Source organism: Xyrauchen texanus, chromosome 2 (assembly GCF_025860055.1).
Source record: "Xyrauchen texanus isolate HMW12.3.18 chromosome 2, RBS_HiC_50CHRs, whole genome shotgun sequence".
Lineage (NCBI taxonomy): Eukaryota > Metazoa > Chordata > Actinopteri > Cypriniformes > Catostomidae > Xyrauchen > Xyrauchen texanus.
In genome coordinates, this window is record NC_068277.1 from 52,381,945 (window position 1) to 52,395,905 (window position 13,961).

The 13,961-nt window shown below is 43.6% G+C and overlaps 1 protein-coding gene across 1 annotated transcript in view; it reads right to left on the reverse strand.

The window, feature by feature from the left end:
* Positions 1 to 374: 374 nt before the first annotated feature.
* The window catches only part of LOC127658761 (tudor domain-containing protein 7B-like), a 37,205-nt gene continuing 23,618 nt past the window's right edge, over positions 375 to 13,961 (reverse strand). Inside the window, exons 11-17 of the mRNA XM_052148253.1 lie at positions 9,645 to 9,779; positions 9,205 to 9,288; positions 8,242 to 8,376; positions 7,510 to 7,620; positions 5,973 to 6,487; positions 2,108 to 2,268; positions 375 to 609 (exon numbers count right to left, since the gene is read on the reverse strand). Coding sequence (XP_052004213.1) covers positions 389 to 609; positions 2,108 to 2,268; positions 5,973 to 6,487; positions 7,510 to 7,620; positions 8,242 to 8,376; positions 9,205 to 9,288; positions 9,645 to 9,779 — 1,362 coding nt within the window. The 3' untranslated portion in view covers positions 375 to 388. The remainder of the gene's footprint in view (positions 610 to 2,107; positions 2,269 to 5,972; positions 6,488 to 7,509; positions 7,621 to 8,241; positions 8,377 to 9,204; positions 9,289 to 9,644; positions 9,780 to 13,961) is intronic.

Here is a 13,961-nt window from a genome sequence, read left to right on the forward strand (position 1 = left end):
ATGTTTAATGGGATGTGTTCAATAAACACATAAAAGATTATAATTGTTTGTATGTTGTTAGCTTAAGCACATTGTGTTTGTATACTTGTGACTTCACATTTTATGACCAATCTTATTCCAAAGGGTTCACATACTTTTTCTTGCCACTGTAAGATAAAATCTTGCCTTTATTGCATTAAGAGAAAAAAGCAAAGAAGATATATTGTCAAAGGCAATAGCCCACAGAGGCGTTCAGAAAAAAGTTACTATAATTTGCAATAATTTTGGATAAAAGTTGAAACTCTGTGATTCACATTTGCTTATGCAGATCTGCATCCAAGTCACATTTGGCAAAAAATAAATAAATCTATAACATCCAAAGATAGAACTTATGATCACCCCTCAACATCTATGCTGCATTGGTGAGCTCATCTGTGAATTCAGCCATGATGTTATGCAGCCAAATGTCTCTTTCCTCTTGTGAAGTGTCCACCAGGTAGATAACAACCTTGCGATCCCAGGGCTGTGATGCCTCCTGCACTGACTCTAGCTGGGCCACCAGAGGCTTCTTCTCAACATGATTCCTGAACACATTGGATGCCTCTTCAGACCACTGCCTAGGCTTTAAACCTGGGAAGATCAGAAATGCCTTTTTTTGTTGGATTGTTTTATAATATTCATAATTAGAGATAGACCGATATATCGGCCATGCCGATAACCGTGTTCGCTTGTCTGTATTTCCTTCTGTCAGTTCTACCAATAGATTTGTTATTACCAATAGGCACCACCTCAAGGTTTTTCTTTTCAAGTTTAGATTAAATATTGCATAGACGAAGTGTTTGTTTCACTTTAGAAATGTAAATTCTGTCATCATTTTCTCACTCTCATGTTGTTCCAAACTCAGATGCTCAAGAGAACTGATCTTTCTTCTGTAAAACATCAAAAGGAAACCAGAATGTTAGCTTATCTTATCACGTGACTTATTGAGCGCATTACCGCAGAGACATAGTGCGCGTGGAGGATTCACGCTTTTTTTTCTCTGCGGCATCCACGCACAACTCATCACACGCCCCACTGAGAGTGAGAATCACACATTATAGCAACCACAAGGAGGTTACCCCATGTGACTCTACCCTCCCTAGCAACCGGGCCAATCTGGTTGCTTAGGAGATCTGGCTGGAGTCACTCAGCATGCCTTGGATTTGAACTTGCGATCAGATCAGCTCTAAATGAACCGGTTTTAATTTTTATACATTGGTAAATAAAACAACACAAAAATAAAAATCATAGCATGTATAGCTTTCCATCATTTTCACAGAAACCATAAATGATTCACAGTTCTGCAATATAACTTGACAACTATGACTTAACACATGAGAGTACAGATTCCCTACAGCTCCTCATATTTCCCTAGATGTCCACTTGTTTGTCCTTGCTGCTAGTGTTGGGTATAACTGGATTTCAATGTAATTAAATACTGTTATCTAACTACTTTTAAGCACAAAAATGTGTGTAAAGCATTATATTTTAAATTCTTGTAATCTGATTACAGTTACTGACGTTCAATGAAAGTAATTACTTTTAAGTACATTTCTTGGGTTACAAATATCAAAACAAATGTATGTGTAATAATTAAAATATGAATTATGTTCATATGTATGTCTGTTTCTCTGATAGCTGAAGAGTGTGCGACAAAGAACAATGAGAAAATAGACAACATTTTGAATTTGTTGAGCAGAAAAAAATGGCAACAAGTGCTTTAATAAGTAACTTAAAAGTAAAGTGCAATGTGATTACCTTTAAGTAATCAATAGAAGTAATATGATTATAATTGTACAGAAGTAGTTAGTCAATTGTAGTTGATAACTCTTAAGTAACTTACCCAACACTGCTTGTTGCACATTATTAGGAGTATATACTATATATCAGTTCTTGTTTTTAAGCCTTCATTCTGTTAGTCATTATAAAGGTTTTAAATGGTTGACTATGATAATTGCTTTGTTTTAACATGAGTGTTTCCAAATCGCATGGGAATATAGAAATTACAGTGTCTCTTATGGATTTTAGAGCTAATTAACCACTCTTTTGAATAAATAAAAGACCCTTTCTAACAGAAAATGAAGTGTACCAGCCAGCTGAGCAGTGATGGCCTGGAACGGGTGTTGGCAGAACTCCGGGATGAGGGGCCTGAGTTGGTTGCAGCTCACCAGGTCAAGTTTACCATAGTCCAGCTGAAACACTGACACCATACCATTGGCCAAGACTCCCTTCACCAGAACACGGTACCAACTGGAAAATGAGACCGATAATGAATGGTCATATGTTGGCAAAACATACAAAACCCACAACCTTAAGATGTTCCTCAGGACAAAAAACCTAACCCTGTTGCATACATTTAGATAAAGTAATTTTAATTGCTATTAAATATGTCTATGCAATGTAAATTCATTGATATTTAATGTCTATCATCTGTTGCATAGAGACTGCTAAAGGGATAGTTCACCCAAAAATGTAAATTCTGTCTGCCCCTTAAATAGTTTCAAACCTGCATGGATTTTTACCTTACGAGGAAACCAACCAGAGATGTTAGGCATAATGCTAGCCTCAGTCACCATTGACTTTAACTGTATGGAAAAAAGATGCAATTATATGGTGACTGCACTAACATTCTAACATTCACTAACAACTTTTGTGTTCCACGATGGCAGAATTTTCATTTTTGGCTGAACTATTCCTTTGAGTACCACATCAAGGATCTATCTGTCCCAGACTCAAAGAGCTGGTGAAATCTGCTAGTTCTAATCTCATTGGCTGGCCACTTACACAACATGTTTACTAGTTCTGTTTGAGGCAATTAGCAGTAAGTAAACAAGGGGTCTCTTCCAAAACCTAGTGAGCTGCCTCCGGAGACATCATAGGCGAGCTCCCGACGTGACTGTTCCAAAAGGTAGGTAATATGCTGCCTCATAAGATATCTAGTCTTGGCCAAATTCTACGGTATCATCACGTAACTATCCTTCGATAGCTTCGTAGGCGATTCGAGAATGCACTGTAATAAGCACGTTGGAAAAATAAATCCAATATGGCGGACAAAGCAAGATAAATTTGGATTATAAATATACTTAGACTCAGTGTTTGAATTGAGGGGGGGTCCCAACCCCATAACAGTTATGCCATCCCAGATGTGTTTGACTTTTTTTCTGTTCTGCTGAACACAAATGATGGTTTTTAGAAAATATTTAAGCTCTGTAGGTCCTCACAATGCAAGTGAATGGTGACCAGAAGTTTGAAGCTCCAAAGTCTTTCTTCTAAAAATCATTGTTTGTGTTCTGCAGAATAAAATCATACACATCTGCGATAGCATTAGGGTGAACTACCCCCTATAAGGCCAAAAAACTTTTACCTGGAGGGTCATCAAAACTAGAATACTATAAACATAAAACTCGTGTAGATTAATATGATAGAAAACAGACTATTTTACCCGAAATGTGTGTGTGCTATGCATATTTATGCTCATTAGAGAATTGTGTTGTTCCGCTTGGATCACCTGTATTGAAATCAGTTGCGAGTTGAGTCTCCTGTGACGCAGCATGTAAAGAGCATTATATGAATGAAGCGTGGAGGTGTATAAAGAGTGTTCCAAATCAGTCTCCTTTGAAGCTCACTTTCAGTTAGGATGTTGTCATAGAAAACAGCTGCCTATATAGCCAGGAGACAGCGAGGCAGCGCACTACGTTTTGGAATAGACCCCTTATACCGGTCTTTCCATTCATAAAGAAATGCACAAAACTCATCTTCTTCAATACTCAAACTCAATAGCTGTAACTAAGTCAAACTACTACTCTGATCTCATCTGCTCCAATGAAGGTAACTCCAGGTCTCTCTTCTGAATCATGCATAACATTTTTAACCCCCCTGATTCCTTACCTTCTCACATGTACTCAAGTGAGACTTGTAATTCATTAATTATCTTTTTTAATAAAAAATCGCCTCTATTCACCAGCAATTACATTCAACCCCTTGCCTACCCCTCCCCTTTGCCCCTCCCAAATAGCTGACTCATTTTGCTGCTTTCTACTGCCCTCCTCCTCTGAAATTTCTGATCTTATCCGTAAATCAAAGTCTACAACCTGTTCTCTTGACCCCTCCCCACAGCCCTGGTCAAAACCTGTCTCACTTCCCTCCTCCCCTTCATAACTTCCATTATTCATTCATCTCTTTCCTCTGGTATTGTCCCCTCACTTTTCAAAACTGCATCTGTCTCACCGATTCTAAAAAACCTGGATTAGATCCCACTAACTACAATAATCTTCGTCCCATCTCAAATCTTCCATTTATTTCTAAAATACTTGAAAAAATAGTGTCTGCACAACTCCACGCCTTCCTTACCCTCAACAGTCTTTACTGAACCTTTCCAGTCTGGTTTTCGCCCTCCCATAGTACCGAAACTGCCCTAATAAAAATCACCAATGATCTACTCATAGCTGCTGATTCGGACTCATCTCCATCCTGATCCTACTTGATCTTAGTGCGGCCTTTGATACCATTTCTCACTCTATTCTCCTGAATAGACTATCCTCTCTTGGCATCTCAGCACACCCCTCTTGATTGGTTCCGCTCATATCTCTCCGACCGCACTCAGTTTATTCAACTAAAATCTTTCACATCTCACCCTTCCCCTGTCACTACTGGTGTCCCTCAAGGTTCAGTTCTTGGCCCCTCCTTTTCATCACCTACCTACTGCCCCTTGGCAACATTTTCCGAAAATTCAACATTCATTTTCATTGTTACGCTGATGACACACAGCTCTATGTATCCAGCAAACCCACTTCCTCGCTCCCCGTCCCTTACCAACTGCTTATTGGAAATTAAAGACTGGTTCACTTCAAACTTCCTTAAACTTAACAGTGATAAATCTGAACTCCTCCTCGTAGCCACCAAATCCACCATTTCCAAAATCAATAGTTTCACACTACCCATTGATAATTCCTTGGTCTACCCCTCCCCTCAGGTCAAGAGTCTGGGCGTAATCCTCGATTCATCCCTATCATTTCAGTCACACATAAATAATGTTAGCCGGTCTGCATACTTCCACCTCACGCAACATTAACCGCCTCCGACCCTCACTTACCACTCACACTGCCTCCATCCTTATCCACAGCCTCATCACCTCCCGCCTTGATTACTGCAACTCCCTTCTTTTTGGTCTCCCCAGAAATCTCTTCATAAACTTCAACTTCTCCAGAACTCAGCAGCTCGTGTCATCACCAGAACCCCTCTTTTCATCATATAACCCCTGTCCTTCAGCAGCTCCATTGGCTCCCGGTTCAATTCAGAATACAATTTAAAATCCTTCTGCATACTTTCAAAGCTATCCATAACCTTGCTCCTCCATATCTATCTGCTCTCCTTCACATCGCCACCTCCTCCCGCTCCCTCAGATCCTCCTCCTCTATTCACCTCTCTGTACCCCCTGCTCGACTTGTCACTATGGGGAGCAGAGCCTTTAGCAGCTCTGCTCCCCAGCTCTGGAACTCACTCCCACCTGAACTCCGCAGTATCGACTCTCTCCCCCTGTTTAAAACCAGACTCAAAACCTACCTGTTCCAGCTTGCTTATTTGTAAATGCACTGTTCTTGTCCTTTTTTTTAATAATTTAATCATTGTTTGTTTATACTTTCATGTTCCTTGTTCCTGTTTTATTATCTGTAAAGCGACCTTGAGTGTTTAGAAAGGCGCTGTTAAATAAAATTTATTATTATTATTATTATATTCTTGCATGTGTCCCAATGGCAAATTGGAAAAACTTCCACCTGTGGTATTTGATTAAGCTACCACTTTGTTGCATGACAGTCAAATATTGTGGTAGCACTGTGGGAAGCCAATTATTCAAGTCAGATAACCATTCCAGTAAGTCGCGAGTTCTTGGCCAGAAAAAGTTATGCACCAGACTTTATCTTTATAATCCACCTTGACATTATGAAAACACTTACTTATTTTCCACCTTGGCAGCACAGACATGGTTCTTCTCCACTTTAAATGGTTTTTCCTCAGTCTTATTATAATAAAGAATCATCTCCCCCATCAAATCCACCAATTTGTTCATATCTTTCCATGGCTGTAGCACAAAGTGCCCAGGATGGCATGCAACTGAAACAAATACGTCCATATTCTGGCCTACTTGAGGCAACTCCAGCAGTGGCGGAAGAGCCAGGTGTTCAGGTGGAGAGCCTGGGGGTGTGCTCTGGCTTCCAGATGAAGATGACATCCTCTTGGGTGTGTGTGGAGCTCTGTCTCCTCCATCAGTGCTGTGGCTAGAGGTTGGGATGGTAGCAGGGATTGTCAAGGATTTTGAAGGTCCACGGCTGCTTAAGAAAGTATCCTTTTGGCGGTTCCACCGATCAGAGTTGGCCAGCTGTTGGTTCAAGCTGCAGCTTTTGTCGTGGAAGTTCTTGCTGGTGAAGAAGTAGACATGAGCAAGGCCTTTGGTCTCATTCACCTTGGTGATCTAGAATAAAAATGGATTATCCTATATTCAGTAATGGTTCCTGGCTCATACGCTACTTGTGCTTCAAAACGTTACGAAAAAACGTGCTTTATATGATCACATTTGATTTTTGGTGTGCTATTTAACTAGCATGGAATCTAACTTTTATTGATGTTTTTGTAATTTGGTTGAGCAGTTTCATAATCACCTCAGGAGGTTCAATTTATTTTCTCTTTCAAACAAAATCTCCTCTCAAGCTTCTCCCAGAACATTTTATAACATCTACACTGTAAACCCTAATGTTGTCATTACTGGAAAAATTAAGTAGTCTTAATCAAACATTACTTGAAATGTCAAGTTTTGGACTCATAAATCAAATATCTATGTTCTTATTTTTCTTAAAAATCCATAGACTTAAGATTTTAAGAGTTTACTTAAATTATTGAGAACAAATCTGAGACTTTGGTGAATACCCACAATGCATTGTGCTTGAATCTTAGTACTCTTCTATGCATTTCTGTGGAGAAAAGTTTATTTAATGATTGACCGGGAATGTTATATCTTTATATAAGATGTGTTATTGTATGACCAAAATTTGAGTCCATTCAATTAAAATTATTAAGTAGAAACAACAACATTTAAACAGCAAATGTGAGTTGAGTCTACTTACAACTAGTTACTTTAACTTAACTTAGTGATCATATAGAATGAACTTAACTATTTAAGTGTACCTAATAACACAAGTTTTGGAGACGCCATTACTCAATTCAATTGAGGGAACGAGTTTATTCAACCAATTGAGTAAAGTCAACTTAATAGGGTTTTTAGTGTAGGTTAATCACATTACACACAATCTTCAAATAAGCTTCATTCTGCTCTCTTAAGGATACATTTGCACCAAGTTTACATGGAGGTTGTTCTATATGAAACTGCTTGTCATTTCTGAAATTTGTTTTAGTTTTATTCTCGTATCATAAATAAATAAGAGGAAGTGTAAATGCCACTAATGTTGATCTGAAAACACAGTGCAGCATCAAACCGGCCTTTAAGCTGCAGTCATTGCAGTGGAGAACCGCGTCTCTCAGCCACTGTACTGCATCAGGAGTCCATGAGTCGACACTCACAGGCAGATCTGCCAAACAACACTTCAGCACCTGCACAGTGAGAAATAGAGGGAAAGAGGCTGTTCATATTTTACATCTAAGACTTAAGCTCAAAATGTAATACAGTTTAGCTAGCCTTTCAAAGTATACTTCATTTGACTGTGTGCATATGCACAGGTGGTGCGCATGCACGCTACAACTGCTACTGAGATACTGGACTATTTATCTTCAAGAGTTAAGACCGATAAATATGTCTTTATATTCCTTCAGACTGGAGATAAAATGCAGGTATCTCATGACCTCACACAAGCGCTCTTGACGTGCACATCCACTGTTGATATTCTACATTAATCTCATGTTGTTTAGCGGCGATTACGTCTTCTTCTAGCGCTTCTTCATGACAGTAACGGCTGTGAGTGTTGCCACCTTGTGGACCCACAAATTAGTGAAAATAATTCTAGGCGCTTACAGAGTATGCGCGGTTAGAAAAATTAGGCTGTAAGCGTTCATACTTTGGGCTTTAATATTTCTTAATTATACAGTTACTCACTGGCAAAATACACATAAAGACAAATATTCTCATAAACAATGAGAAATATTTCACTTATCCTTTCGCCAGACTATTTACTGCTAGACACATTAATATTTTTTTGCAGTCATTGGCTGTCTGACCTGGGGTGGGGTAGATATGAAGTCACGCAGCAAAGGCGGTGGGATCTCTCTCAACTCGATGACCTCGACCGATGCTTGGACACCCACATCCACAAACAAGATGTCCAACACACGGCTGCCATGCATGTTTGTTATCTTTGACAAAAGTGGACATAGTTATTACCCACAGGACTGAATATTTCAGTAGTTCAACAGTAATTTCTAAAATAAGTATAACTTTGGTTTGCCCAAACAAAACTCACTGCTATGACGCTAGAGCAGGGGTCAGCAACCTTTTTGAAGTGGAGTGCCATTTTTTATTTCCTGGTCAATGGCTGTGCCGACACTCGTTGTCTACTGCTCTCTTGCTATTTGCTGGAATGCCAGTGATTACCTCTCCACGTGCCAATGCTGGCACACATGCCATAGATCGCCGACCCCTGTGCTAGAGTGTTCTAGGTGGTTTCCAGGACATTGCTACAGTATGCAGTTGCTAAGATGTTCTGAATAGTTGCTAGGGTATTGCTAGGTGGTTGGTAGGGTTTATGAGTTAGGGTTATGTTAGGGTTAGGTTGTGATAGTATGGTTCCTCAGTCAGTAAATGTTATGCCTGTTTTTTATGGGTTACATAGGATTAGGGGTTTGTTCAAATACTTAACCCAAAGTATGAGCAATAGTCCTAATTACTGTATGTTTGCCTTTGTAAGCTCCACTTATAATTGTATTTTTAAATAAGGGAGAATTTGAATTTATTCCTGAAATGGGGACTAAAGGACCAATTCTATAAAATGCAAATGCAGAAACAAATGAATACATAAATGATGGTTTCAAATGCTGCTCAAAGTAGTCCTTTGGGTATATGGAAATACATCTTCTCCTCTGAGGGCAAACATCACTCCCAATTGCACTGAATAGATCTTGTTCAAATAAATGCACCAAACGATTCTTCTTTTATTCACTCTGCCATTGGCAGAGCAGACTCACCTCCACACGAGACCATTTGCCTTTATAACGAGCCAAACAGCTTTTACCACAGAATGGCCGGGACACCAGCAACTCTGATGTGACCTTTCATAAGGGAAAGATTTGTCAACAGATTCTGTCTGCCTTCTAACAGGACCAAACATATCATAAAATGGACTTTTTGCACTTATGCTTCAGACCTGTATTACTATTACTTAAAGGATAAACAATTAATACCTATTTTAAACACCTTAAATACATGTTTGTTGCTATCTTAAGCACTCTTGAACACAATCTATGCCAGCAGGTCATTGTTTACTAGGGATTATGTACTGTACTTGACACCATGTAATCTGATTAAAACCATAATTCCAATCTGTCCATTTCGGCCTCCAATCCTGCTCTAAAGAAACGTCTAGCAGCATGAGGCTACACATGCAGAGATTATACCACTGTAGTACCTGGGAATGGAAATAGTTTTCAGCCATCTCTAGAATTTCATTGAGTTTAGCCAGACCTCTGGAGGGCACCTGACAGTAGATCGTCCCATCTGAGCTAACATTGGTCACACTCACATTCATATAGGTACTGTTCACCTGCGACAGAATACAAATAGATTCACAGACTCATTAATTAATGTTTAGTTTTACATATCAACAAGGTACAAGATTCAAATAAATCTCCACCTACAAAAAAGTACTATGTTATAACCATGATTTTTTGGACATGGTGTAACACGTAAATCCCACGTTAAGTACATTAATATGGAAATCATTCAGTAACACGGTACAGTCGGGGCAAATCTGGGTTTCAAAATCAAATTTAAATCTGTAAATAAACAAAGTTTTACAATTTTGATAACATTTAAACAAAGTAATCTTATGACATTTAATGAACAAAGCATAATCAAGATTCTCTTACGAGAGGTTCTCTCGTATTGCGTAAGCTAGCTTACGCTACGGGAAAGATTCATCTTTTCTGAGATATTGAAGCCGGCAGCTGCAGACCTTGAGCCGCCGCGCCGCCTTCCGTTCAGCCGCGCAGAAAAAAGCGCCGCTCTCAAAGGCTGCCGGAAACAATGGTAGAAGCGATTGCCTCGCCGGAGCCCATCCCTCGAGCATCGCCTTCATCATATTGCATACAGCGGCTGCTCTGCTGCCATCTCGGACGAAGAAGCGGAGGATAAGGGCTGTTCCATCATGGCTTCGGACAGCGAGGAGTGGTAAGGCTCACACGCCTCCTCCTCGGCCCAGGAATCCAGCAGGACCCGCGCCGGAGTCGAAGGGGAACTAACATGCCTCCTCACACAGGCCGTCGACTGTCTCGGGCTCGAGTGGTCACCGCCCCTTGAGCAGGCACCCAACAGACTTGACGGCTGCTTTCTACAGAGCCGCCGCCAGCAGCACCCGCTACCGGGCCGCTCCTTTCCTGCCGGAACTCCACGCCGAGCTTTCCAAATCATGGAACGCGCTTTCTCGGCCAGGGTCCGATCCCACGTCTCCACCTCTCTTGCTTCGGTGGACGGCGTCACTGAGAAGGGCTACGCTTCTATCCCTCCGGTCGAGGATGCGGTAGCAGCACACCTTTGCCCGCCCTCCGCGAGATGGCGGTCTAAACCAGTGCTCCCGCCTAAGGCCTGCAGAACAACTTCCGCCTGTGTTGGCCGCCTATTCCGCCGCCGGCCAAGCTGCATCTGCTCTGCACTCTATGGCCGTCCTACAGATCCTCCAAGTGGACCTTCTGCGGGAGTGGGATGAGGAAAGTAGGCATCCAGAGGCGGTTGCAGACATACGGAGTGCTACGGACCTCGCCCTCCGCGCTACCAAAGCTGCAGCCCAAGCTATAGGGAAGTGCATGGCCACGCTGACTGTGACCGAGAGACATCTGTGGTTAACGCTAGCCGACATGGGAGAAGCAGAGCGCTCAACGCACCGCTCTCTCCATCCGGTCTCTTCGGCTCCGCGGTGAGTGGTATCATTGACCGGTTTTCAGAGGTCCAAAAAGCCACACAAGCCATGAATCTCTTTCTGCCTCGTCGCGCTAGCTCCTCTGCACGAGCCTCTTAACAGCGCCCAGCTCAACAATCTCAGACTTCTCAGCGTCGACAGGGCGGCCGCCCTCGATCGCGCTCAGACAGCCGCCGCAGACCGCCGCCCCCCCGCGGGCCTCGATTTAAGGTAACGCTGAAACCATAGCAACCGAAGTCTTCCTAACTTTGTTGAACAAACGACGGCTCAGTCCCGCCACGGCCGGACCACCGTCAAAGCTTTGCCCCCCTGTCAGTCCCCTTCTCTCAGGCTACTACAGTGGTGAATTTAGCAGCCAACAAGCCGATGACACTGCCCGCTTGCCTGCACTCAAACGGCGTTTCACGGCGACCCAAATAAATCTTGTAAAGAGCAAACATGTCTTATGTGTAGAAAATGTGCCCACAACCCAGTGTTCGCCCTACACACAAGCATAACACATCCCATGCCCAGAGCATCAGAGCACGCTCTCATAAAGCGGTTACTGAACCGCTCGAAGCGCCAGAGTCAATGAAGGCTCCACAAATGCGTGCGCGCGCCCATTCTCTGGCCGCTCTGTCACACGCACCAGCCCTATGTGTAGAAAATGTGCCCACAATCCAGTGTTCACTTCTGCACACAAGCACTACATGTCTTGTGTCCCCACCAGAGCACGCTCACATAAAGCGATTACTGAACCGCTCGAGCGCTAGAGTCAATAAATGCGCCCACGAATACGCATGCGCTACCATTCTCTGCCCGCTCTGTTACACGGCCAGCAAACATTCCTCTGTGTGTAAGTCCCGTGCCCATGACTATGCTTACGCATCACGTAACAGATGTGACTCTTTCCCCATTCATTCCAATCGGAAGTCACTCACAAAACAGCCTGTTCATGCTGTCTGCGAGCAATCATGCATGAACACACTAAACGCGCCACACATTTTGTTCAGCTCTGTGTGCGGCAATCAGAGCGAATTGGCCATTCACCCTCTAGCTTTACGCTTCAAAGCGTGGGAAGCTATTCCAGGGATATCCAAGTGGGTGTTAAGCACAATACAACAGGGCTATTTGCTACAGTTCGATCGCCGCCCTCCTCGCTTCAGAGCTGGCTCGAAACCACTGTGAACACGGAAGCAGCGTGCATGCTTCGTTCAGAAATAGCAAGCCTTCTGTGCAAAAGGGCCATAGAGAAAGTGCCACCCTCTCTGAGCTGAGTCGGGCTTTACAGCCGTTATTTTCTAGTTCCCAAGAAAGACGGCGGCCTCAGACCCATATTAGATCTCAGGGTTTTGAACAAGGTGCTTGCAAAAGACCGCTCAAAATGCTTACAATCAGGAAACTCCTCGCGCATGATGTGCCAGAGGGGACTGGTTTATTTCTCTCGATCTGAAAGATGCATACTTTCAGATTCAGATAAATCCCCGTCACAGGCCATTCTTGAGATTCACCTTCGACGGCCAGGTTTATCAATACACCGTCCTCCCGCTCGGCCTGTCCTTAGCACCTCGTACTTTCACGAAGTGCATGGATGCGGCGCCGCACCCTGTGGAGTCAGGGTTTGCGAATTTTGAACTATTTGGACGACTGGCTGATTATGGCACAGTCACATATGGAGCTTCTGTCTCACAGAGCAGTTCTCCTCAGCCATCTGAACAGTTTGGGTCTTGCAGTCAATTGGACCAAGAGCTCACTACAGCCCAGTCAGACAATTTCCTTCCTTGGAATAGAACTAGACTCCGTGGCAATGACGGCTCGCTTATCTACACAGCTGCGCCGTGTTCAGCGACTAGCCGCGATCTTTTCAGATGAACAGCCTCACGCCTCTGAAGAAATTCCAGAGAGTGCTAGGTTACATGGCCTCAGCCGCAGCAGTACTTCAGCTGGGTTTACTGCACATGCACCCGCTTCAGCATTGGCTAAACACCAGCTGTCTCGCCGGGCTTGGGCCACAGGCCGCCAGCCCATCAAGGTGACTCAGACCTGTATATCAGCTCTGCAGCCCTGGACAGTGGCCGAATGGTATCAGCGGGAGTGACAATGGGAGCTGTATCTCGCCGAAAAGTCATCTCGACAGACGCGCCCAACACGGGTTGGGGCGCGGTCTCGCGAGGGCTCTCCGGTTTTCGCCTATGGTCAGTTCAGGAAAAGCTCCTTCACATAAATTGTCTGGAAATGATAGCGGTCGAGTACGCACTCGCGCGCTTTCTCCCGGTCATTCAGGGTCACCACGTCCTGGTCTGTTCGGACAACAGATCTGTGGTATCCTACCTAAACCGTCAGGGCGGTGTCAGATCCAGGAACCTCTTCCATCTGACTAAACGCATACTGAGTTGGTCCCAGTGCCACCTGCGCCGCTGAGGGTGACGCGACGTGCCAGGCCACCTGAACGACGGCCCGACAGACTGTCCAGAGACAATATTCCCCAGGGAATGGTCCCTGCACGCTCAAACAGTCCAGACGCTATGGCACCTATTCGGCAGAGCAGAGATAGACCTCTTTGCGTCCAAAGAGAACTCTCACTGCCCAATATTTTTCTCGAAGCGAGGACGCGCTGGCCCAGGACTGGCCCAGACACCCGCTTTACGCCTTCCCTCCCGTCTCGCTATTGCCACAGGTAATGCAGAGGATCAGGAAACGCGTCACTCGGTGCTCCTCATAGCCCCGCATTGGGAGAATCAGACATGGTTCCCGGAGCTTACGCAGCTGTCACTGACAGCGCCGTGGCCCATCCCAGTGAGAGCAGATCTCCTCTCTCAAGCTCAGCGGCAC